Source organism: Ambystoma mexicanum, chromosome 5q, assembly GCF_040938575.1.
Source record: "Ambystoma mexicanum isolate Mex_15411 chromosome 5q, UKY_AmexF1_1, whole genome shotgun sequence".
NCBI classification, from domain to species: Eukaryota; Metazoa; Chordata; class Amphibia; order Caudata; family Ambystomatidae; genus Ambystoma; species Ambystoma mexicanum.
Genome location: NC_090933.1, coordinates 113,799,887 through 113,826,881, shown reverse-complemented (window position 1 = coordinate 113,826,881; position 26,995 = coordinate 113,799,887). Strand labels below are relative to the sequence as shown.

At 45.3% G+C, this 26,995-nt stretch overlaps 1 protein-coding gene across 1 annotated transcript in view; it reads left to right on the top strand.

Annotated features, from left to right (window-relative positions):
* The window catches only part of ABITRAM (actin binding transcription modulator), a 279,066-nt gene extending 263,097 nt beyond the window's left edge, over nucleotides 1–15,969 (top strand). The window contains exon 6 of the mRNA XM_069620629.1: nucleotides 15,607–15,969. Coding sequence (XP_069476730.1) covers nucleotides 15,607–15,747 — 141 coding nt within the window. The 3' untranslated portion in view covers nucleotides 15,748–15,969. The remainder of the gene's footprint in view (nucleotides 1–15,606) is intronic.
* Nucleotides 15,970–26,995: the final 11,026 nt, after the last annotated feature.

The following is a 26,995-nucleotide window of genomic DNA, read 5'->3' as shown; positions in this document are numbered from 1 at the left end:
TGTATGCGATTGTTATAATAGGTGGCTTTTGCCTTAATAACAGCAGATTTGAATGTTTTAACAGCGCTTTTATAAAAGGCAAGTGACTCCGGAGAAGGAAGATGAAATGTTGAAGGAAAAAAAAAACAAAAAGGACACAACTCTCCTCCTGAAGAAGTATTCTAAAAGGAGAATGGAACCATTAGAAAAAGAAACATTTAGAGAGAAAAAACAAGAGAAGGTGAAAGAAAGAAGAGCAGGGAGAAGGAGAAAAGATCTCATTGCGGTCGCACGAGCGGCCCTCGAGGGCCTACGATCGTTTATCGTCCGGGCTGCATGTGCCTGGTGACCCTGCTAACTTAGCATGGGCGCAACCTGCGTTCCCAGAGCAGCCCTGCCACCCAGAGGGCTGTGGCGGCTCTCTGAGAGACCCATTGTTACAAAGGCCCTGTGCAGCATGCTTGGTACTGCCCACAGCGAAGCATGAAGAGCTGCCCAGTCCGGGGCATGATTAAGGAGCGGCCTGAAGTGGGCGCCCTGACTGTGCCCCTGGACAGCCCACCTTGTAGACTGCGTGGTGGGCCCAGCAGCACAGACTTCACGGGCCACATCTGCCAGGCAGCCCTGGAGGTGAAGATTGGCAGAGAGGTGAAGGGAAGACCCAGGTTGACTCTGTGTGGCAGCACGGGTGAAGAAAAGCTCTGGGCTGCTGCAGCAAAGCAGCCCAAATGAAGAGCAGCATCCCAATCCCTGGGTCTCTCCATTGAAATGCAGAGGGGATGGGCTGTGAGGTTGCTGGCAGCGCCTTGGGTGTGGTGGTAACAGCAGCGTCTCTGTTGCTCTGGGGACGCTGCCTGGATTCAACATAGCACTGTGGGCAGACTGCAGGGCTGCCCCAAAGATGGAAAGGTCACTGCGTATCACAGCGGTTCAGTTGGGCAGGCCCCCCAAAAACATTCAATTTGCCACAGAGGGCTGGTTAGCAAAGAGGGGAGGAGGTGGCTCCCCAGTCTATTGGACAAGACCGAAGATACAAATGGGCCTCAGGTGAGGACGGGCGGGCAGGGGGATGTCGAGAGTGCTAGGGAAGTGAGTGCGCCATGCATGATGCATTAGGGTGGCCCCATGTGGTGGATGGGACCACCCAGAAGAAGGAAATGGGGACTTGCCCAAATGACACCAGGAGGCAGACGAAGCAACCATCCTCTATGACATTGAGGGCAATCCAGTCACCAGGATGGCACCAAAGAAGCAAGTGAAAAGGGGTGGCTTACTGCAGCAGTCACACCTGTGTAAAATGCATGTATTGTATGTTTTTAGGCCAGTGTTTGTTATGTATACATGTACATACCAGTTTATGGTTGTAGAAATGTGTAGTCCATAGAGTAGATCCGTTTTAACAAGAGGAATGTAGCGGTAATGCTATGTTGGGGAGATGTTAAGTAGGTATAGGTTTATATTAAGTTTTGGGATTAGAGGGGCGTGTACCCTGGCATGAGGTAAGGGAAATAAGTAGCGACCTGCCTAAGGCCGCCTAAGGATTGGGACCATCCACAGAGGCCATCTTCTGGCCTCATGCATCAGTGGGTGTTACCATAAACATGGTAGTCTTCTGTGCCTTTCCCACCCTATGGGTTTCTGTGTGACCTCCTCCAAGAAAAGAGAGGTGACAGGGCAGATCCTTATTTAGAAAACTCACACCAAGAGAACTTAAGAAGGGGATGTTCTAAATGTAGAAATGTTTAATTTAAAAGGTTTAAGGTTTTCTTTTTGTATAAATAAGGAGGGGTTCCCGTTGGAATCCCTGAAACATCCACCTTGGTGTTTGTGTCCCAGGAATGTCCAGAGTAAGAACTCAGGCTGTAGACCATATCCTGGTAACAATGATTTTATTTTACAGGTGCAGCCCCCTCCCTATAGCTGGCCTGGGTGCTGGGGTTGGTGGTTCTCATGAGGACTGCCCCTTGCCTTGGGCATGGGTGGTATGCAGTAGCACCTGGAGCGTATCAAGTGCTGGACAGCATTACCACAATATCAGATTTCAGGCCCAAATAACCAGACAGACTCAAAGAATATGGCAAAGTACTACTTTATTAGTTCAATAAAGTAGGGAAATCTGGCAAGCATAACAAAAAGCTTCTCACACACTCAAATACATTTCAGTTACACAAAGGCTTTATATCTCAATATACTTCAGCTATGATGTCATCCTATGTTGCAAAAAGTACAAACCTATTGGGCGGAGGGATTGGTTAAGGGAACATATACACCTATACCTTATTTTGGTGTTGGTAACATCATTGGCTGCCCCTTATTTGTTTGTTTGTTTATTTATTTTATTTGGGCACAAAGGGTTACAAGTATAATTTAAGCTTAGGTTTGCAGAGCATTACAAAATAGGATATACATATGGTACAGATAGGATGTGTATGGGATTACAAGGACAGATGGAGAAGGGGACACTACATTACATAAACCGGTGGTACGTACAATAAGCAAAAATAGTGGTGATAAACAGGAATAAGAGCTATGTTACATAATACAGTAGTATGTACAAGAATCAAGCAGACGATGACAAAGGTTCACTTGTCATTAGTTCTAAGCCAGTTTAGAGTATTACGCCTAAAATTATAGAGACGATTGGTCCACTCTCAGGGAATATGGGAGTGCATTCCAGGTCTGTGCTGCCATAACCGGGAAGCTGCTTCCTCCAGATTTTTTTTATTTGAATCTGGGGATGACCAGACAGAAGGAGTTGACTGTTCCGGTGGGGCGGGATGTAGATTTTTTCACTATTCTCTCCGCCAGGTTTGTGGTGCAGCGTTGTTGAGGCATTTGTAGGTTAGGGAGGCCGTTTAGAGCAGGATTCTGTCATTGATGGACAGCCATTTGTTTTGTCTCCTCAACTCCGAGACGTGCTCTCTGTTTGGAATTCTTAATGCACTTCTAAGAGTGTTGTTCTGTAAGATTTGCATTTTATTAACAATGTACTTACTCGCACCTAAATACAAGGCATTGGGGTAATCCAACTTCGAGAAGATAAGGGCGTTTGGTAGGATGATGCAGCTTTCTTTGGATAAGAAAGGCCTGCAGGCCCTGATTAACTTACAAGTGTAGGCAGTTGCCGACGCCATAGTATTAACTTGTTTACTTAGGGTTAAGGCAGAATCGAGGTAAAAACCTAGGGTTTTTACCTCCTTTACAACTTTAATAATGTTTCCGTCAATATTGAACGAGGAATATTTGGTGCTAAATTTGTTCAGGTTGGCGCCAGTTCCAAGTATCAGGAGCTCTGTTTTATCATCATTCAGGCATAGGCCATGGGCTGCCATCCATCCCTGAATGATTAGGTATATTTTGTTCACAAGGGCCATGTCCTTATCATAGTCTCCCGAGAGAGGTATGAGGATCTGGGTGTCATCTGCATAGTTAGTGCCGGTGACACCCAGATTTTCCAATTTGTCGAAGAGAGGCTTTGTGAATATATTGCACATTGTTTGTAAAATGCAGGAACTTTGCAATACACCACAGGTTATTGGGATAGGGTCTGCAGCCACTGAAGGGGAGAAGACTCTCATGGTCCTATTGTTCAGGAAGAACTGGATCCATGCTATGCTATGAGCTGCTGAGGCCAGGTGTTTATAGAATACTTTATGGTCCACCAGATCAAAAGCAGCAGTAGCAAGGCAGTTTTCCCTTAGTCTTTAAGTTCATAGATCTGAGTCTTTAGATCGATTAGTGCCTTTTCCGTGCCATGTTGTAGCCTAAAGCCCGACTGACTGATGCCTAGGAGATGATTAGTTTCTAAATAATTCTGCATCTGCAGATATGCTACTTTATCTAATATTTTAAGTAAGAAAGGTACCATTATAATCGGCCTGTAATTCGTAGCATTGGTGGGGTCCAGAGTTTGTTTTTTTAGCAAGGGTAAGACCCAAGACTCTTTTAGGTTGCTTGGAACAGTGCCTGATGAAAAGGATGCATTAATTAATTTAGAGATGAATGGCGGCAGATCCCTGGCTGCATCTTTAATTATCTGGGCCGGACAGCTGTCTCCCTGACATCTAGAGGGTTTGAGGGATGAAATATTTTTTTCTACCTCAAAGTGAGAGACTTTGGAGGAACTGAACTGTTGCAGCATTTTTGTAGAATGATCGGACTTTCTAACATGCATATCAGCGTTAGGCAGGTTCACTTTTTTGTCGGCAACCTTATTTTGTAGTAAGGCAATTTTATTTGTTGGGCATTCTGGATATTAGAACACCAGAGTTTATCCTTCACACAGCTGTTTGTGGGAGGGATAGGGGCTTCCATTTCTCTTAAAATCACAAATAATTCCTTGGTACTTGAGCTCGCTTTATAAATCCTCTCATTATAGGTTTCTTTTCTGGTGCAAATTATTTATTTTTTGTAGGTGGCAGAGATATCAATCAAATTTGTTTTGTTTTCCTCGGTCGTAAGGTGTCGCCAGGCGACTTCCAGTTTTCTTTTTTCTGCTCTAATGGTTTTTTAGTTGGGGCGTAAACCAGGAGTTTAGGTGAGCTCTGGGTTTACTTTTGTGCAATTTAAGTGGGGCAATTAGGTCTAGAGCTTTGGTCATGGAGGCATTGTAAGCTTCAACTAAGGTATCAAAGGCGATCGGCAATGACTTAAGGGAGGGGATAATGTGAAGAATCTTATCCGCCGTAATATTTATTTTATTCCTAGTGAGGAGTGGCGGTGCTATTAGCTTCACTTTGGACACTGGGTTGTTTGCTGCTAAGGTGAATGTTAACAAGTAGTAGTCTGTCCAAAGTTGAGGGGATATGGATGAGATTGAGGTTTCACAGTTCAGGTCAACCACCCAATCTAATGTTCTGCCTTTGACATGGGTAGGCTGGGTCGCTCTTTGGATAAGTCCAAATTCCATGAGTACATTAGACAATGCAAGCGCTTGTTGGTCATTAGGAACGTTAAAGCCAAGGTTAAAATCCCCCAACAATAATATTTGAGAAGAATCTTTCTTTTGTCAGATAATATAATGGAAATATCCTCCTCGAATGCACCAATAGGTCCAGGTGGTCTGTACACTAGATGGATAGTTAAGGTATGCGAGTTAGAAATAGGTACTTTGGCTGTGAGGAGTTCACATGATTTAACTAATGGTAAGGGAACTATTCTTATAGCTAGTTTAGATTTAGCGATAAGGGCAATGCCCCTCTTCTAGCGTCGGTTCTGTCTACTGTTAAAATGTTGTAGTTGTCAGGAACTGCTAGAGAAAGGGCAGGGCCTGCGGCTGCATGCAACCATGACTCAGTAATAGCTAAGAAGTCAAGGTTATCTGTTAAGATCAGGTCCGCTATCTCAGTGGCATGTGCCACCAAGGATCTAGCGTTGATTAAGGCACCCTTAATATTTGTAGTGTTATTGGTTGTCTGAGGGTCAGTAGTTTTACCCTGACTTACTTTTTTCTGCCTGCGGTTGTTTACTTTAGAATATTGACCGTTAGAGGTAACGTCATTGTTTTTTCTAGAGTACGTTTTGGAATTGGGGATATTCTTACTGACAGGGCAAAGATTGGCTGGGGTACTAGTAAGAGGCTAATGCAGTTGTGGTAGTCTGGCGCAGAGTCTATTGTTTCTGGAGGCTATAGGACATGGTCTATTAGATTTGATTATGGAGGCATTTGTCGTAAGGAGGGGTGATGCGAGGATGTTCAGATCAGAATGATGGTTTAATTGGTCAGGTTTAGTATCAAGAAGTAGCGTGGGTAAAAATCATGTAGGATGAATGTCCTGTGATTGCGGGCCCATTTTAAGTGGGGGCGGGAAAGAAATAGGTTTGATCTCCTCTGCAGGGAACGTTTTGTTTGCCATGATTGCAGCCTGCTGGCTTATGAGATTAGTGCCTGTAGCTGTAGCCTGTTGGGTTACGGTTAGTATGGCACACAGTAGTAATAACAACTGGTCTGTAGTGGCATACATTGTTCAGACAGAATGCAGCATTGGTAGACTGAGAGATGATAACAAAGGAGTAGGGACATTCAGAAAAACAAGGAGCTGATACCAGCTTGTAAAAGGTAACATTGTATGGTAATTTAGATATGGGTACAGAGTTGTCACAGTCTATGGTATGGGACAAATGCGAAAAGTCGCTCAAAAGACCTGGTAAAACCGCGACCTGGATAGCAGAAGCAATGTAATAAATCGCAAGATGTAATATGGAAGCGATAATATGCAAAGGCATGCAACATGGCCGATATCGTGCTACATTCAAACAGGATTTCGTGAAGCATGTGGCAAAGCTTGCAACATGATGCTGAAATCGTTCTACAGTGGGGCTGCCAGTTATATAACGGAATGGCAATAGTACATAAAATAAACAATGGCGCAGTGATGAATCAGTATGGCAGGTTATTGACAATTGTTCGTGGCACCGGCGGTATAGGTCACAAGCAGGATGCCCACGTGGAAGAGTCGAGTGCAGTAGGTAGCGGTCAGGAGCCACGGACCGAAACACGCTCGCGTTAAGTCACAGCCACACTTGGCGAAGTGCAGTTATCGGGTGTCAGATGAGTTCATGGTGGTAAGACTGGATAGATCACACAGTAAGGTAAGGAACAAAGCACATAACGGAGGGTGTAACCTTACGTTGGCTGTGATTAGCAAGGAACAAACGCACTTAAAAGAGAGAGTGCTTGAGATGAATGCCACGTGGTAGGTAGATGGATCTGTCAAAGGGCGACAACACTTACCACCAGCTTTATGGAATTGGATGCTGCGACGGCCATACACTAATAAGTTAGCAGTATGGATTAGGTAATTCACATAAGAGCATGGCACCACGGTAACAAGAGGGGAGACACGAATAAAAAATAAAAAAATCACTTAAACAAAAATAGTACCCACATGTGTTCTCTCAAGAATAATAGGCAAAACAAAAGGCTGGCCTTGCTGTACATCACTGACTGTTGCTATCAGTGTGTAATGCTAGATATTTAGTGGAGCTATTGGTCACTGGATGTTACCATGAAAGGGTTGCAAGGACAGAAGCCACTATGTGTCCAATAGGCTTCCCAATCGCCGTTCCTGAAAACTCTGCAAGACAACTGGACCCCAAACTTGCACACTTCAAAGATGTCTGGAAATTGCACAATCAAACAATGAAGTTTGCACTGCATTAGTCCAAACAAATTATCACTGCTGTTACATTTCTGGGGCATCAATCATCTGGTGAATAAATCCATACATTGCATTAGAATCAAAAGAGGATTCCGTTCTGTAATGTGCGAAGACATTGATGGCTGCTTGCGAATATCCTCCACCATGGACCCCATCAAAGATTATATTTGCCTTCATGCGGGGCAACAGAAGCAGTCATGTTTATTACATTTCGCTTAATCTTCCAACAAGGGGATGTCTTCTGTAGCCTGTGCTCCTGACTTTCTGGGGGACACGCCACAGAAATAGTGCACTTATCTAGTAGGCACGCCTGGAACAATCTCTAACTACTTATAATACAGATAATAGAAGAACAGCAGCGGATTGTCTTCTGCAAAAATGTATAGTCCATCATCACATAGGCCATTCTTCCAACCTTGGACATTCAGCTCGTTGGCAGCACATAAGCAAAATAAAACCCAGGTGCAGGGAGCAAGGTCAGACAACTGCCCACTTGGCCAATTAGCCTACCATTTTTCATCAGTTAGGCCTAAACCAAGTCCTCTTCTTTGTATTTGACCTTGTTGACTGTTCTCTTCCTCAGAACTTTAGAGGAAGGGAAGGTACATTGCTATCTTCGCCTTGAGCGTTATTAATAGGCCTTGTTTTCTGGCCTTGCACCACGTGTCATGAGACCATGATTTTGTCCACCTTATCCTCCTATTTACTGCTGTTTTATTAGATTATACTGGGTGCTATTACTCTCCTTGGCCTGTGGACACTTGGTTGCTCTGTTTGCATATGCTTTGTGCATTTTTAATCGTCCAATACTTGGCACTCGCCAATGTTTACTCCTTTGCTCAATCTAATAGAAATATGTCCTACGTACAAGGTTTATCCTCTTCGATTTCTTTTTCTGCCTTGTATTTGCTTCTTGCTGCGGCATCCTTGATTCTGAGCCAAACAAATATTGTTTGTTCTTGCACAAATTTGTATTTCAGTGCCTGTCCCCTCTGCAGCCTTGGTCGCTCTCCTTGGGGTTTTAGCTACTATTATACAGAGTCGATGTCCTGTTTTGTAATCATGGCTGCTTTACCCGTGTTCTATTTTTCTATTGCAGCAAGCTTCTATCTATCTCATCTACATTGCGTTTCTGCGTACATACATCTACTGTATCTCTTCTCACGTATCTTCTCAGTATATATTGTACATATTTGGTGAATGCAATTTTTCAGTGCAGGCATCCAAGGGATGGAACGTTCTTACTAACAAAATATGATCTAGCTCTTCCCTGTCCTGCTTTAAGAAAGCAGTTAAAACATACTTTCTTGGCTAGTCCTTCTGGCAGTGCATTATACGTTTAGTTCTGCATACTAGCACCTGCCTCTTTGTACGTTATTTGTCCTTTTTTATGAAAGCAGTTAAAGCACACTCTGGAATGGCTAGTCCACCTGGCTATGCATCATCTTCGCTGTCTTGTGCTCTTCTTCCCCTGTATTAATCTTGTCTGTACGTCATTTATGTATGCCTCAAGGCCCATGGGCATTTGGTGCGTTAGAAGAAACAAATAAATAAAAATATTATTTCTTCGAATCAACATGTTGGTTTACTTTGGTACTTCAGTCACATTTTCATTCTTTAAGTATTCTTACATCGTTTCAGTGTGTCCTCGTCTCTTCTCTTCATGACGTTACTTTACACCTGTCAGACATTACTTATAGTTCTTCTATGTCGAGTGGTGTCTGCCAAGTTCCTTCTAGCACATCAGTTTGAGGGTACATTTGGTACAGTTGTCTGAGCACATAACGCCTTTCATATCTTCAAATCGGTATTGGGATGATACCAGGTGTCATGCACAGTACTTTCTTGCTGTTCTTCCAATATGACGGAGGTGAGTGGGTGGGCGCCAGGGCGTGTACATCTGCTTCACTACAGTGGTGTGCACCTTGCCTGTACTAGGCTGTAAAATGGGGGCTACATTTCCAGGACAGTTCTGCTGATCGAATGGTTTTCTGGTAAGGTTGGATAGAAGGGGTTTGCTGCTAACGCCTGACAAAAACCAATGTTGAACACCAGATGTTGAATGTTCCCATTAAAACAACTTCTTCTTCAGTATCTTATGTGGTCTTTCCTTCACAGACCATTCTCTAGACAAAGCCTCTGTTGCAGGTTGCTGTGACATGGGTTATAAAGTCACATGGCCATATGCATTGAAGGGATGACTGACATCCATGTTTGAGCTGCATTAGTGTCCCTTGAAGCTACATGGGCCAAGTTTAGCGGCTCTGTAATAACATACTCTGTGTGTTAGTCATGATGAATGGTAGGGTTCAAAGGATTCTCCCTTGTGTTTAGCTAAATGCTTCGCATGGGGAGGATGAAGGCTGCTGGGTTGTTTCCTAGCCTTAAGGGGTCCTCGCTGTGCCGGGCTCAGTCTCCACTTGCTGGCTTTCAGGTGACATTTTTTTAAATCTTCTGAATCGTCTGAATCTTTTGGTCCACTCATTCCCACCACACCTCCCTCATTGCAGGGCCCTGTCCTGGCCCTATCGCAGGGTTCACTAGGGTCTGCTGGTGGGTGATACTCCCAATGCTGGTGATGGACTCGGGAGCCTGTGAGATCATTTGCTCAACTTTTCTGCACCCTGCATTCGGCCGCCATCATCCCCACCGGCCCTATCACTCAGCGTTTAAGATGGTTATTCATCACGCTAATTAATTGATTAAGTAGATAGTTAATCTGAGCAACTTGTGGAAGTGTAGCTTTGCTCTCATAATGGAAGCTTGTGACTGTTGTAAGTATGATAGATTAATGGGAATACTACAACAATCTCCATGTTCATCCAGAGTGGCCTAGTTGAGTTAGTTCTCAAACCTTTAAATCCTTTTATTGTCTTATTTAACTGCTTACCTGATGAAAAGCACAGTGTGTGTGTACATATATACAACACATATATTGAACAATACAGTAAATTCTGTCAGCAGGGAGTACATGCATTTCAGAATTGAGTTTATACGAGTGGAAATGGGACATATGTAAGATAATGCACAAGAGTACTTTGATGACTTCTAGGACTCCTACACAAATGATTTATTTATTTTATTTTTTACATTTCCAAAGCGCACAAAGCAACCCTAGGGCATTGTTGCGCTGTTACAAGCAAGGCTTTCTTAGTTATATGATGTTGCCATGTGCATTTCTTGACCTAAATGTTTTGATCTGTTGTTCTTTTATGAACCATGACCATGATTGAATGCATATTATCCTCAATGCCACAACAATTTTGAATTGCTAGTTTCTAAATGTTTTTGGGCTGATGCTGCTAGAAGTGCTTTTCTTCTTCTTTAGCTCTGAACATGTCACATGGTTTTCATATTGAGGTGGCTTATCGTTCGATGCGAACATGGTTTTTAATGGGGACCCACAATGTTTCCAGTTATCGTGGAGATTGTGTTTTCACTAACTCTCCAAAGTTTTTCAGGGGACTTTACATTAGCACCCGGGCAGGGGAAGCAACCGATCGGGTTGCTCGGATCACACGCTGAATCCCACGATCCCACCTCAATATGAATCCCACAATCCCAGACCACGGTCCGAGCAACCTGACCGCTCTATTCCCCCCCACACCCCATCTTCCCCCACTCTCCATTCCATTCCCCTTCATTTTCCCGTGCCTCCCACCTCAAGCCCCACTTACCTGATTCCTTCAGTGGCGGCAGCACCGCTGTTGCTCTGTGTTCCTGCAGGCCACCATGGAAATGGGAGAATGGAGCCCCGTAGTGGCCCATCTTACGCAAGTATTTTGTATGAATGAACAGGATGCCGCGGGGGAAAGAAATATTGCCGTCAGAACCCCGGGTTTCTGGATTGGCAACCTGGGGTGCTAATAGCAATGACACCCGATCCAGAGGGCCGGATCGGCTGGTAACGGCACAGTGGCCCATCCGCACCTTGGGTCCTAGGATATGTGAGAAACCTGAAGGTGTCTTCCTGACTAGTCCCTGGGGATCTGTCCTCCATGTGGCCAGGACACGGCCATCGCTATTGATCCAGTTCCTCGGGTGGACCAGTGAGGGAGGATCACCTGATGGGAGTTTTCAGGGGGTGGAGGTGGGACACCGACGGACCACACGTGATACCCCCCTTCTTAACACCTTGTCCCCATCCTACCATGTAGGATACTCAGAAACTCCACCCCCCTGTTCCCTTTTCTGACACGAACACTATGAAAGACAACAGACTAACACCAGAGCCGTTTGCCTGACATGTCCCAACACAAGGGTCAGGCAATTTACCAGAATCACAAACACCTGACAGTCCTTTCACTTCCCCACAGGGATAAAAGGTGGAGCACGAGAGCACACAACGTGCAAGGCAATACGCACGATGAGACAGCTATCACAGGGCGGTAGTTCAAGAAGAGGAGAAAGGCAGCGAGAACCAAAGGGGTGACAAGGAGAGAAGCTACCTTGCCCTTTCCGACCCAGACCCGCAAAGCCTTCGTGGAAGGAATCATAAGACCGCGAACAATAGCCAGTGTCTGTTGCAGCAGATGTCAATGGTACACAAAGCCCTCCTACACTGATAAGCAGGACAGATAGAGATGCTTGCTACAGTGGTACTGTCCTTGACTCCAGAGACAAGAAAAGTCAAGCAGTTCATCACAGCCGGTGAGTCGAGGGGAGAACTGATAAGAAACTGTACTGTGTTGAACGAAAGTGGTAACTAGCAAATTAAGGGAAGTTAAGGAAAGTTCAAAGAACTGTTAACATTTTAGCGGAAAACTAGCTGCAGAGGGGTCCAGCAGCACATGGGTGCTCACTCGAGAGACTCATATTGATTACCCTTTTTGTTGAAACTAAAGATACCAGAAGGCCTTAGGAGAGGCGCCAGGAAATGGTCAAAGTGGTCATACAGTCTTGCAAAATCCCCTGTAGAATTGTAAGTCTTTGACCGACAAACCATTGGAAAACTAAGCGAAGGGAATCCTACATAGTGGAAAAGTAGAAGGAACAGCAAGGGTGGCAAACGTGAACCCGACGGAGGGATGGCTGCAAAGCGGGCCGAAGCATGATGCCCTAATGAACATTGTGTTGACAAGAGTAGGATCTATGTGATCACTGCGACCCTCACAATTGCGATGGCCGAAAATGCTAATTTTTTTAAAACCCTTTTACACAACATATATGTGGGGGAGACCCCCCCACGTCCCCTCCATTTTAGTATTATATCCGATACCCCCCACCACATATATATGTGGTGTAAGGGGCGGGGGGTCTAAAAATAAAAGTCTGCATTTTTGGCAGTCTTCATTGTGAGGGCGACATTTTTGGCCATTACCACAAGAGTGAACCCAACAGAGGGATGTCCTCAGTGGATTGTCTAAAAGGACATTAAGACTTGTGAATGCCACATGTGTAATTGTTTTGGAAGAAAAGCCGTAGTGAACCTGACGGATGGAGGCACACATTCGAGAAGGGTCTGAGCCCAAAAGAGGGGGAACCAGGGGTGAAAAGTCATCACCCAGCATACATACGGAAAGGAACGTTTTGTTTATTATTTTGAACACATCAGGTCCTCAGAGGCAAGAGACTTTTTGTAGAAAAGAGACCTATCCACCGAAGGTCCCGATACCGGAGAACTGAACTATAGTCTCGTGCTGGGAAAGCTTGAGCGTTTGCTGTGCTCGGGAGTACCGCCTTGTCCTGTGCTTAAAACGTGGGGAAGGGAGACCCCCGGCTACCACATCCTGACTTATCATTTGTGAACACTTCCTTTCTTTCTTTCTTGTGAACCCTATCCCACACTCTTTTTGTATTTAGTTGTAAGGATTGGCAATATGTTTTTCTTAGTATAGGCCCTTTTATTTGACAAGACGCCACTAGGACTGCCTTATTATTGTTTGATGGTTGTAGCTTGCTCCCATCTTAGATTTAGATTAAGCATTTTTCCAACCTACCTAAACACCCTTAAACTGTGATCACTTGTGTCTGTCTTTACTGTTGCCACCATGATGTCCTTACAGCCATCACCACCCGATCCATCCCGCCGGATCAGGTTTTATTGCTAAAGGAACGTGTATTGTCTCTTCTGACTGATTCAATGATGTTAGAGGCAGGGAGTAGCTCTTCTTCACCTCCTGCTTTATAGGGCTTGCAGCTAGCAACTCAACCAAATGCCATAGTGTGATTTTCCCATTGTTCCATACTGTGTAGTTGTTGGATTTCGCAAGAAACTCCACAAGTTCACAGGCTGAAAACAGGGCTTCTTTTGAAAAGGGTACTAGTTTGCGCTATCTGGACAAAACTTGAACATTTTTTCAAAGCCGGTTCCCAGAAAATACATTGTACCTTTTGAAATTGGTCAAAATAAGTGCCTTTCACACTAAGCGGTCTTGTACATCAAACCTCGAAGTACACTGGTTTTCCAAAAAGTTATTTCTTACATCTGAAGAGAGGGTCCCTGGTATGCCCCTCCTCGCCCCCATGAACATGACTGCCTAAAGAGTCAAAAACACACGAACCGACTCACTATTTGGACAAACCCCCAGGATCGCCAGTGACGTCCACGTATGCGGAACGATATTCTCTTAGACAGCCATTCAAACCTTATCCTATCAATGTCTTTATGGGTACAGGTGCATCAACATTGGTCCTGGACCCAAATGCCTTGATGGATGACTTTGACTAATGCCGGGAAATCACTGTGCTGATGTCACTAGTGACACCACGACATAGTCACGAAGTACACTTCGCAGCCATGCACAAAGTTACACAAATACACACATGAACACACCAAGAACATGCTTAAACGGTTCTCTAGATAGAGGACAGATACATATACATACTGTCAAAAGCTTTTATTATATTCCTCATTAGCTAAGTGCAGAAACGCTGAACGCAAGGCAACAAAGAGATGCAGAGCAATCTAACCCTGTGGAACTACAGGATCACAAGGAGCCTGAAAGGAGCAAACACAGCTAACCTATGGAGCACATAGCACGGTATAGATATGTATACATCATAGTATAAGCATAATAAGCATCACATGGGGCCGCAAGCCGCAGGAGAGATGAGGGAAAGCATAACCAGGCTGCATAGAACAGCAGGCCAGGGCTTGCATCCAAGGTCAGAGACAAGCACCACATTCCAAGCCTGAAACGACAAGGGACCATCTGCAGAAAAACTGAATAAATCCTCATAAATTGCATACCAGAAGAGCTTGATTTCGTGGTCCTCAACCACGTGATGCAGCCAAGCTAGACAATGGTAATTCACCCGCGGTTGGAAGACAAACTTTTCTCAACAACACAGACACAAAGTGAAACATGGACTTTTTAACAACGTTGAGGGCACTCTCACAGGCAAAAGTGGTATTGCTAACAGTTACATTGGGAACACATAGTCATTCTCATCACCTTGAAGAGGTGCACAAAGCGCTGACAACAGAGATGGGTCCCAGGCCTGGGGAGACCAGTTCCAGCCAAAAAGGGGACAGAAATTCAAGGGTGGATGGCAGAGGACAAGGGCTAATGGTAATCCTGCGAACAAGCAACACTGTAATAGATAGTTTCTTGGGGCAGGCTAGCCACCTGACATCTGAGGGCCAATCAACTAAGATCTATAGCTGTTATCGATCAGGGATACCACTCAATCACCTAGCCAAAAAGTCGATAGGTTTTTCAGGGAAGGACCCATGTTGTGACGCAAGGCATAACAAAACGGCCCGACATGGGCTTGGGAGGTGTAATTCTGGAAATGTTTGAATGTCCTGTATGATTCCAGTTATAAACGACAGTTCTAACTTGCCCTTGACGGAGTCCTTCGTTTGTTACTGGGAGAGGGTTGCTGGGCCCTGGGAGCTGAATGGGTAAGCTTGTAGTAACCCTCAGACCTCCGGCATACCTAAGCCAACACATCTGCTTTAAACCAGATGGTAAAAATAGTGCAAATGTGGTGGGAAGGATTGCCACATCGTAGCTTTCCAATCAATATTCAAAGCAAGTCTCATTACAGACATAATTGATGCCTACAGTTTACATGGACAAAAACTATTTAAAATTCCAAATAGAACCACTTGATGCCAGGATAATACACAGAATGTTAATCTTTTTATAGAAACACTAAAATGTGCTCTTCCCTCCCTGGTGCTATGCCGATAAACATGTAGCAGAGGGTTGTTTAACAAGTAAATATTGTAAGAATAAACCAAAGCGGCCCTGTTTGCTCAAATAGGTCCGCCAAGTGAGTTGATACTGATTGATGTTTCAGTACAGGAAATCTGAAACAATGGTTAATGAAAATTGAGACAATTAGTTGAAAGTGTGTTAAAGAAAATCACAAACCATTCGTTAGCGTCAGTGTTGCACATAAACAGAAAATACACAATTAAAAAAGTTAAACAGGATTTGATTTAAGCATTGTTGATCTACGGCTTACTCCTGGCACTGAATAATCCTGTACTAAATTCTGCATTTTTTTTTTTTAGCCCTCCACTGAAGGCTACATTGCTGTTGTTTTGCCCAAGTTTGAAGAAAGCAAGAATGTAACCACAGGACTTCTTTCACAAACGGAATATGAAGACGTGTTGCTTAAGCGGCGTGCTGCTCAGAACAGTGAATCAAAATAAACATTGTATATGGATTTTTCCAAGGATGTTACAAAATCGGATTCATAATGCAATGGATGCTCATCCATACAGGAAAGCTAAATTGTGTTAAGTTAGCAACTTCCAAGAAGGAAGTTGGGTGGTGGTCAACTGAGATGTTTAGAAAATAGCAATTTTGCATTTCTCAATTTGTACGTACATTTTCATAAAGATTCTTTTAAACAAATTACATTTCTAATCTAAGAGTGGTCCGTTTCATAGTTTTTGTTGACGTATTTACACACCTCTCTTTTTTTCCAAGTAATTTTCCATCTGCCCTTCAACTCCTAGAATCCTTAACACTTCCCCTCTTTAAAAGAATCCAAAGTGGGTTATTGATTATAGTAGCAACACGTCGTAAAATGTGGAAAAATATTACTGATTAATTGACTTGTCCTATTTCCCGACAAGGTTATTCTGGTGCTTATTTGAGATCTATTCTGATCTATTTTTTATTATAAATAGGCAATTTCCCTAGGGTGACCCCAACGTGAAATTCTACACCAATCTCTAACCTTCCTTATCTGGCCAAATGTTGGGGTGTATTTTGGGAGTTGAACTGCAGACTTACTTTGAGAACAGTTTTATGCTACATGCTAGCAAGGTTTTCCTCTGCATTCAAGGGACAGAGTTGGTTGTGGATGGATAATCTATGCTCCGATGTATGGTGGCATTTTTGGTACCCTGATCTTACTCAGTGGCCTTTGATGCAGTTTTCCATGCAATCCTGTTGACAAGGCATGAAGATTTTGGCTTGGCCGAGAGATTTTCCAACGCACAAAAGCAGGCAGCCTATCTTAGTTATAGTTGAATATGTATGGTCTCTTGAGGCTTTTGGAAATACCTGATATGCTATTCTTCAAGTACATTGACAATACTCAGTTTATAATCCACCTGCTTCCAGCTAATAAAGAATGCTGCACATGTCTTCTGTAAATAGATTCTAGGACGGCTCAAAATTAACAAACTGAATGCCTCAAAGACCAAGTTCATAGCCTGGACCCACACAATTTGTCCTCGGCCATTCTCAAGGTTAAGATACTTGTCCAGGCTGCTCCCTTTTGCCTCACTCTGTTCTGTTTGCAGTCGCTCTAGTTCTGCTCGTGCTGACTCGAGCGCCTCTGCTAATTCCCTCCGTCTTGCACAGTCTTACGGCAGAGCGATCATTGGAGTGGGTATATATGGGGGCGGCGAGACCGTTGCCCTGGTGGAAACATAGGTTGTGTTACTGTACCCTTTCACTGGGATGCTGCAAATAGATATACCCCTTTGCACTCTGTCCGTGTCCCACCCACCTCTGCTTGCTTGCCCCCTTCATGGGTGTTCTGTGAAGCTCCGTCATCAGAGTCTTCCACATCCTCGATCATCTTCCCTAAGTCTAGAATCTCCTTCCTGTTCTGCAACTGTTTACCCTTATATTTTTCTGCTAGGAATGCGGTCATGTGTTCCAGTATTCCTTTATTATGGCTGCCTTGCTCTGGCCTGGAGTGTGGCATCCCCCCTCGTGTTTGTCACCCACTGTTTGTGATACTTCTTGATCTTTCCCCGGTACAAGTGCAAGGTCTTGTACATGTACTCTAAAGGCGTCTCTCCTCCCATTGCAGCGGTATACGTGCTGTAAGGCATCTCTATGCTTCTAATTGCGTGCTGTGCACACTGCAAAAATCACAAACAAAAAATAAGTTTGTTTCCCCCCCAGCCCTTGTTACTTCCCCTCCATCCTCACACGCACCCACTCTCGCACTCAAAACACATTGCTATATACACAATGCCACTCCCCCGGCCTCCACCCTACGCGATAACAAACACAAAAACAATAAGCTAAAATAACAACCACTACTGTTCCCGAGCCCACTAATTAAGCAGGGTTCCTATTTATTTCCCTTTTCTTCTATAACACAATAAAAGTGGTACCATCATCTCCCCTCACTTTTTTTAATGTACTCCTTAAAGATTCAGTAATAATAAAAAACAAAAACACACTTGCACTACACAACCAATCTTGTTCTCCACTTGTTCATAACCCACACTCTTCCCCAAATACCCTTCCCCTACTTGTCATCCCTTGCAAGGGTATACTCACATAAGCGTGTTCACCCAAACTCCTCCATCACAGGGTTCCAACACTAGCATGCACACACTCCGGAGCCACGCCCCGCTTCAAAGAGCAGACAGGAATTTTGCAAAGACGGCTACTGCAAACCTCTGGGATTTACGCGTTATGGGACTGGTCACAGCAGGGGGGCGCGGCACCCTCAGAGAAGCGGCCTGGTAGCATTAGTGAGTGCAGGGGTCGCTGAGATCATGTTGGGGCCACCAAATGAAGGCACGCCCCTGTACGCTCACACCAGAAAAATACAGCCTAGTAGGGGAAAAAGGCCAAGACACTATTGCAAGGATAACAAGTATTTATTTTTTTAAAAAAATAGGAATGAATCAGCAAAGAAATCTGCTGCCGCAGAACTTTCTGGGCTTCGTTGCCATGCGCGGTACATTATAAGCACACAGCGTCACTAGTGACGTCAACTTACATAGTACAATTTTACTACACATATTGGCAGAGGCATATAGTTGTAGAGCCTTCTCCATATGGGATGCCAGGCAATAAGCGGGAGGGCCTTGCTATCTGCTTTGTGGAATGATACTGCTAAGATGCGCTCGACTCCCTTCTCATGACCTTGCAGGGCGCAATCTTCCCAATGTGAGAGGACCTGTAACTTTCTGAACAATGGAGGTGGTTGTGGATCTCTCAGACCTGGTGAGGGCGGGAGTAGTGTTGTCGCTCATGCAAGGGGCATAATACTTAAGCACAAAATACTGCTTGCTGCACTTTTGTTTAACTTCTAAAATGGCTGCCACTTGCCAAGATGGCGTACACACCCTCATCTACCATATAGCTTATAATGCATGCACTAAGGTGATCGCGCGCACCTCCCTATATGTGCACCATCCTCCCCCCTGCTCCCTAGATGTGCTCAATTAGCGTCTAGTTCTTGTTTAGTATCGCCTGGGGGGGAGACTCCCTCTCCTTCCCAACAGTTTACAGCATTGTACATGTGGGCAAAGGGTCAGGGTTGGCCTCTCTGTCATCCATAAAATGACATGCCCTGCAGGATTCAGTCTCATGTATTGTCCTCTAAGTGCAGCCACAGGTTCTTTTTGGAAGACATTACTGACCTGATATCAGCATCGGTGTGCAATTCAAACTAGATATCAGCCATTTAAACCTCAAAAGGGAAACCCTCCTAAGACTTCCTTGAGACTACGGGCATTAAACTCCACATCACAGAACCCGGGCACTTCAAGAACAAAGTGCTTGACCTAGTACTGTCCCCATGCCTGCTCCTGGAGTGTCACGCCCTTCTCCAGCAGGATTGAATGGATCACACCTTTCCCTTTTTTTATTGTAAGATGCCACATAGAGACATTACTGTTGTGCTGATAAAGACCAACCAGTGCCTTAGCACTTATATAAATGGCATGTCACACATTCAGACTCCACAACTCCTTTTAAATGATTTCCACACACAAAGCCTAGAGGCCAACCTCTGTTGCTAGACAGCAATCCTTGTCATCCAATAGAATGAGACTATCTACTCTGCATACTTTATGCCCAGTCCCCTTTCCTCCAAACTGTATGGGCAATTTGTATCAGAAGGGCTGGTGGGCTTCAGTACTAAACCAATGCCCAAGGTGCTTTTTCGAGGTCTGTTAGTGGGCCTGCAGCTGTGGGTAGGGGAGGCACTTTTACACAACGACGATCGGACCTCGATCCAAAGGCATAAAACCTCCCACAGTTCACCCTGCGGTCCCCAACAGTACTGGGCACCAACTCAAGTGTCCCGAAGGACCTGTTCTAGACCAAGCTTACCTGCATGCCGCCTCTGCTAAGGTCCGGCCTACCTCTGACAAAATGGCGATTAGGAGGGAAAGCTGAATTCCCTGTGCAAGAGACGCGGAAGCGCCATCCTCATGTGAGCCCTCGGTGTCTGAGGTGGCAACAGAGATGTGTAGATGCATGGGATCCTCTGATTCAATTGGCTTGCTGCCAAAGATGCACAGGCACGATTTTTCCCCAGACTCAAGTGGACTGCAGGTGATATGCCATGGTGTACCTCTTAGCTAACTTTTACCATTTCCCTGCATTATTCAGAGAAGTGGTTCTTTTAGGTGAAGCAGACTCCTTGGGTCAAGCTAGGTAACGTCAGTAGGACTCTGAGGGACATAGTCTATCTTCACTTCATCTGCCACAGTCGACATCTGTAGCTGCGGCCCTGCTCTATGCTAAGCCCTCATTTTGAGGCATGTCATCTTACGCTTTGGTGCTAAGCAAAGGACACAAGATCTTAGAGCTATTCGAGGGATCTGTTACCTGCGGCTCTATAGATATACCGGACTATAAATCCCATGATCCCTCACCATTGACTAAGCTTGCTACAGCTGGTGGAAGTTGTAGTACAAAACATCTGGAGAGCCAAAAGGTTGCAGACGTCTGGTCTATTCTGGGTATACCGTTAAATTGAGGAAAGCAAATGCTAATGCTATTGTGGCTGTGCCCAATTCGAAGTTGTGTCAAGAAATTGCAGACTTCCTTCTTAACTTCAAAAAAGAGGTAGGCTGCATTTAAGGCTGGTTTGTCAGAGGCTAAAACTTGTGGCACATGACTTGTTTGTCTCCTTTCTCAACCACATATGTACTGCATCTGTGTGGGTGTAAGCATTAGTTCATCCTCTGAATGCCCTCACCCAGGTTTACAATTGATGCCTAGGAGTGGATCCTGGATTTACCTTTTGAGGCCTCAAATGGTTCCATTAATCTACCGATAACAAACTTCATGAAAAGACAAGTTCACAGATGACAAAGACTTTGGCCATACTCCCTTAGCGAGCTGGTAAATCTTTTGTACAGGGCCCAGATTGTGGATTACTTCTGTGCGGGGGACTGGCTTTGTGCTCTGGATTCGAAGGGCACATGCCTACATATTCAAATATGGAACCTCAGCCAATTCGTACCTTTCTCAGTGAGCGTAAGACACATTTGCTACAGAGTGCTTCCATTTGGCCCCACTGGTCTTCACCAAGATAATGAACACCATAGCCGGCAGGGTTGGACTGGGACAAGAAATAGGCACGGTCACCCAAACAAAAGTGGCCCACCCCTCGCCTCAAAAAAGTGGCCCACCCCTCACCTCACCACCCTTGATCTCTGATGACATCACCAGAAGTGATGTCATTTGACCCCATCCCAAAGTGACATCCCTGAAAGCGATGAAACGTGACCTTTCATCCCTTGACAAAACAGGAAGTGGCATCAAATAGCATTGTTCCTAAGTACACTAAATTACTGTGATTCCAAGCAGACGTCCAAGGCCAAATGATAATGTCATTGTATGGCACTTACGCTTAAGCTCTTTTTTTATAGAACACATTTGCATACAATATCACCCAACCTGTGTTGGTACTCATTTATCGACCTAAGAAGGAAGAAAGGCTTTTTGAAAAGAAAAAAAAAAATGGGAAAAAATAAATATTTTTTTTTCTATTTTTTTTTTTCTTCCAATCCGGCCCAGGCATGGCCAGAAACCGGCCCCCACTCCACGGAGACGATTTCGGCCCAGCCACGGGCCGAAAGGCCGAGGGGCCAATCCGACCCTGATAGCCGGTCAGATAGAGTGAGCTAAGCGCTCGCCACTGATATAGTGTGCAGCGTGCTCTGGCAGGTTCGAATCCCAGCAGGGTCAACTCAGCCTTTCATCCTTCTGAGGTCCATAAATTGAGTACCAATCTGTTGGATAATAATGTCTTCTGCTATTTTCAGCGGTCTGAGACCTATGGGTGTGCCACTCTATATAAGAACTACATTATTATTATAATAATTATTATTGTAGCAGGCGCACATAGCTAAGAGGCAGGGGCCGGCATATTGACCTACAACTGGAAATCTGGCTACTCAGAACCAGGTTTCCAGGGGAGGCCACACAGACTTTGCAGACCCTGTTTGATCTCTGCTTTTAGGTCAACCCCCAAAAAAAGAACATTCCTCGGTGCTGTCCTTTACTAAGAAACTGACCTTCGTTGACTTCAGATGGGACTCAGAAGAAAGTGAAGGACATCTTAGATGCAGTCAACCATTGGTTGAGCAGAGACCACACTAGAACTTGGTGGTTTCAGTATCTGCATGGGCTTCTGGTGACATGCATTTCAGTCCCTTGGCCAGCTTAAAAATTACCATATTCAGCTTCTGGGCTACATTTGGAACTGGGTGACGGGTGTTCAGTCGGAAAGGGTGGCAATTTCCCCTCTCTGAAAGAGGATATTCTTTGTGGCCGGACAAGGCAATGTAACTTCCATGTTTACATTCACCCACCCATTGGTGGTGTCTACAGACTCCTCTGTGAAGAGCTGGAGGGCCTCAAAGGAAGAGCATTCAGTGCTTGGCCTGTGGTCAGGATGTGCATACGTTTCCTGGAACTCTTAAATTATTTCTCCTCATTCGGTGCAGAGGTTTGCTGATCAGAACAGACAAATCTGCGTGTTCTATAAACAAACAGTCCTTTGCCTATTGGCGGTCAATCCATAGGAGTGGGCTATTGCTCGGGGGGATAGCACTAAGGGCGATATCAATGCAAACGCAGACATGCTGAGCAGTCTATATTGGGCCAAATACGAAAGGGAACAGTCTCAAAGCAGTTGAGGACCTCTTTACTCAGATGTCAAGGAAATTAATCTGTTTGCCATGGAATACAATACCAAATGTCCCTAGTTAGCCTCGTAGGAGAGGTATGGTGGGGGGTGGGAAGGTGCGTGCGTTCAGGGGGGTTGAAGATGTGGTTCCTTGGGGGATGTGTTCCAAGAGGACTGGAATCCCAGGAACCCCCGTTTTCCCTGAGACACCTCCCATTCAGAGAGTGATGAGCCGGTTCAGATTATTGAAATGAAGCACGTTTATCACTGTGTCCTGGTGCTGGCTAGCCGGCAAGGAATTGGGTTTCAGATCTGAAGCAACTGGCGGCTCTGGGCCTGGTCCTCATGCACCCGTCTCAAAACTTGCTATTGTTGAAGTTTTGCATCCTTCCTCTAATCTCTTGCATTAGCAGTCAGATACGGAGCAATTCACTATAGTCATCTGAAACTGTCAGAGGATAAATCAGCTTATTCAGCAAAGCCATGGAAGCTTCAAGTCGTAGTCCTTGCAGGAGCAAATGATCTTGGTTCTGCCATTGGGCTGTTGAGAAAGGGATCCATCTGCAGTCATGCTCCCTGAATAACGGGCTCTTTTTCTCTGTGCATCTGGCCCAGTCAAGGGTTCAGATGGACACATGCCCGACTTACGTAGCATCCATTGGGGCATACAGTCATTCCGGGTGTATGGTGTTCTCTTTGGCCAAACAATTGGAGATAAAGTACCTTGAATATCTTGGCAGCCTGTTAAATGTGGCCCCGTCGGCCCCGGCCCATAAACTATTAGTCCATGGCAGTGATCAAAAGACGGTTCTATTGGTTGGCCTGACTTCACTATTAGTCCATGGCAGTGATCAAAATCACAAACTAATCACCTGGAAGACGGTGCTATTGGTTGCCCTGACTTCATCCTGTGAGATAGAGGCCCTGGCAGCTACATAACAGAACCTTTCCCAAAGTGTGCCATGTTGTGCACACATCCCTTATTTCTTCTGAACGTAGTCCAAACTTTCCATATGAATCAGGAAGTAGTGTTACTGACACTCTTCTCTTCCTCCCCGCAAAATCCACATTCGGAAGCTGATAGGGTTTTACATTGCCTCTGTCAGAAGAGCTCTGAAGTTATGCTTGTCATGGACAAAAAAACTTGAAAGTCAGATGCATTACATGAGCAGGGGAGACGGAAGGAGGAAGAAAAAAGGAGGGTCTTGAGAAGCTTCCAGACTAGGAGGTCAAGGTTCCAAAGACTATCGCTAGGTGGGTAGTGGCAGGTGTTCTGGAAATGTACTAAGTCCAGAACAAGAGTCTCACCTCCCACATTCTATGTACATTCAGTTAGAGCAAAGGCCACTGCTGTTGCATTTCAATGTCCTGTTAGCTGGGACATTATCAGCAATGTCTGACTCGATCTGTCTTTTGTAGACATTATTGCATTTATGCAAATTCTTGTTCGAATGCCACCTTTGGGGTGGAAGCATTGAAGAATATTTTCTTTTAAGAAGCGTTACAGATCCTCCTACCAGGTGTGCTTATTGATTTGTAATCACCCATACACTATGGAGGAAAGGGGGTGAGGTAAGGAAATGTTCCTGCCTGTACGCCTAGTCTCCTTGGTCCTCTTTCCTCCATATGATACACCCACCAGCCCCGAATAGGGTAAGGGCTACCAACTCTGATATGCAAGAAAAGGGAACTGACTGGCAGGACGGGACTAGTGGAGCATTCCATGCCCATGCAAATGTGCCTCTGTGAGCCTTTACATTTAAAGGGGAAGTACTCTATTTGCATTGCAAATGGCTCTGTTCCGGACAACCTGGCGGGGATATCCATAACGTATGGAGGGAAGGGGACTAGGGACTAAGAGTACATTAGTCCCTATGGATCAATATCCCACTGGACAGCTGAAACACTCCAACACTATTCATGGATCCTTCTCCTGACTCCTCAAGCACTCCCTTTTGCACCCTCTCCTCAAAAAGCCTTTTGCCAACCCTTCCTGTCTGGCTAGCTACCGTACTATCTCTATTAGACCCTTCCTGGGCAAACTCTTGGAGAAGCTGGCCATCTCCCACCTTATCTACCACACTGAATCTGTTGGTTGTCTCCATGACCACCAGTCCGGCTTCAGAGCTGCCAGAGGCATGGAAACTGCACTCCTGAACACCCATGAAGGCTTGCTCTCTCTTCTCTGTTCCAACTCTCCTTCTGTTCTCTTCCTTTCCTCTGCCTTTGATATGATCAACAAATGCAACCTTTATAAATCGGCTCTGTGATACCATTGGCATCACAGACCTAGCTCTGGACTGGCTGACCTCCTTCCTCTCTGATCGACCTTCCCAGGTTCAACTGGGCCCTTTTCTCTCCTCCATCTCACTCTCCACCTGTGGTGTCCCTCAGGAATCTATTCTCTTGTCTTGGTTTCAACATCTACCTTGCCCCCCTAGCCCATTTGATCTCTGCCTTGTCTCCTAACTTCCATTGTTATGCGGACGATACACATCTCTCCTTCAAGCTTCCCTCCTGTGCCGCCGCCTCCTCCTCCTCCTCCTCCTCTCTCATTTTGCACTGTCTGCTATTCAGGCAGGGTGCACTGCTTGCTCCTTGGGCCCCCCTCCCCTAACCCTCCTGTGAGGCAAAAAAACTTGCTGTCATCTTTGACTCTCTCTGTCCTTCCCGCCTCACATCACAGACCTTACCAAGAAGGCCCACTTTCAGCTGCACCTACTCAGAGGCATTCTCCTTTTCCCCCAGAAAATCAATGTCTCCAGAGCTCTGGCCCTCTTCAGGCTGGACTACTGTAACAGCCTCTTCCTCAACCTACCCAACTCCTCCGTTCGCCCCCTTCAACTAATCCAGAATAGGACCACAAGACTTATCCTTGGCCTCAAGTCCAGGGACTGCATTTCCTGAGCTCTAGAATATCTCCACAGGCTCCTGGTTGCTGTGAGGATCAAGTTCAAAACCCTCTGCATCATCCACAAGGCTTTCTGGGGGCTGGGACCCCACTACATCCAAAACTCTCTCCCTAAATACCTCCCTGCTAGAACCCTTCGGTCTTCTAGCTCCATCACTCTGCAGATCAGACGCTTCTCCAAGCCGAGAGTGTGGAGGGGGGTAGATTTGCTCTGCAGATGCCTCCCTCTGGAGTGGCCTCCCTGCCCCTATCAGTCTTGAGCCAGATCTCTAAGTCTCGAAGCTTCTCAAGACACTCCCTTTTTCTTCCTCCTTCCCTCTCCCCTGCTCATGTCCTCCCTCTGCCCCTTGACTGGCAGCCTGGTTCCTTCAGCTTCTTACAGGGCACCAGGCCCTCCCTGACTAGTCTACCACTGCACCTGGTCTCCTCTGTCCCCCAACCTGCACTGTCCTTCTGGGCTCCCTCCACCTGCACTAGCCTGGCTGGGCCTGCACCCCCTGAGCCCTTCCAGCCCTGTTCCTCATATTTAGCACGTGGACCTTCGGCCCCTGCAGTCTCTCTCCTCAGGCTCTGTCCATCTGGCCTCCCCTGGCACTCGCTTAACCCTCTGCCCCCCCCGCACTTCTTTTACTGCACTTGCGCAATCCGAATGTCACAAGGTCAAGTAGGACCGTTTTTGTTTTGTCATACCTGTTTCCCCCCTACCCCTCTCCTGTCTTTTTGCAACGTTAAACACTTGTGTATAGGTGCATTATAAAAACCCAATAAATACATTTTAAAAAATGGTTGTGAAAGAACTGGGGACCCTGCTGTTAAGAGGGTTCCAGGGACCTCAAATCACACGCCCTGCCCATCTGCCTAGAAGAATGTCACAATGTGTGATTGCTCTTAAAAACATTCATTTACCTTTTTACGGCCCCAATGCCGCTTCTTAGCTAGGTTTATCTTTATATATTGTGTGTGTGTGTTTGTCAGGTCTATACGAATCCACACTGTTGAACCCATGTCTACCCCATTTTACATGGATTCCTCATTTGTCTGGGGCAAGATTGTAGTCTGTTTGGATGCAAAAACGTCACTCCGTAGACACCCTCATTTACCGATGCTCACCCCGATTCACTACAGTAGGTACTTGAAGGAGGCAACATTTGGAAAAGTATCTGAAGCAAAAGGTTCGATGTGTTGGTTATTCCTTTGAAATGTATTACTACTGTATATACAGTTTGAAAGTGTTTATTAAAGCATTTTTAAAGAGAATTAAAAAACAAAAGAACATAACATTTTTTATCATGCCACTCCAAATATGGGAAATGGCAAGGTTACAGTTTACAAGAAGAGAGCTCAATCAATCTTTCTTGGACATTTTCTCAAATGTGCTGAAGCCATGGAGTGACAAACATGCCACACAAAAAACGATCCTCACTTGGAAAAGCTCCACCTGATGCAAAGCGAAAATCAATATCAAGCGCTTCTGAACCGCAACAACAAACAGCAGCACGACTTGCCGACCAGAGTACAAGAGCAACTTCCTCCAGGGCAAATGAGATGCCAGAGCAAACTGAAGCAGGACTTGCTGACATGAGGACAAGAGCAACATCCTCCAGGCCACATGAGACAACAGAGCAAACTGAAGCAA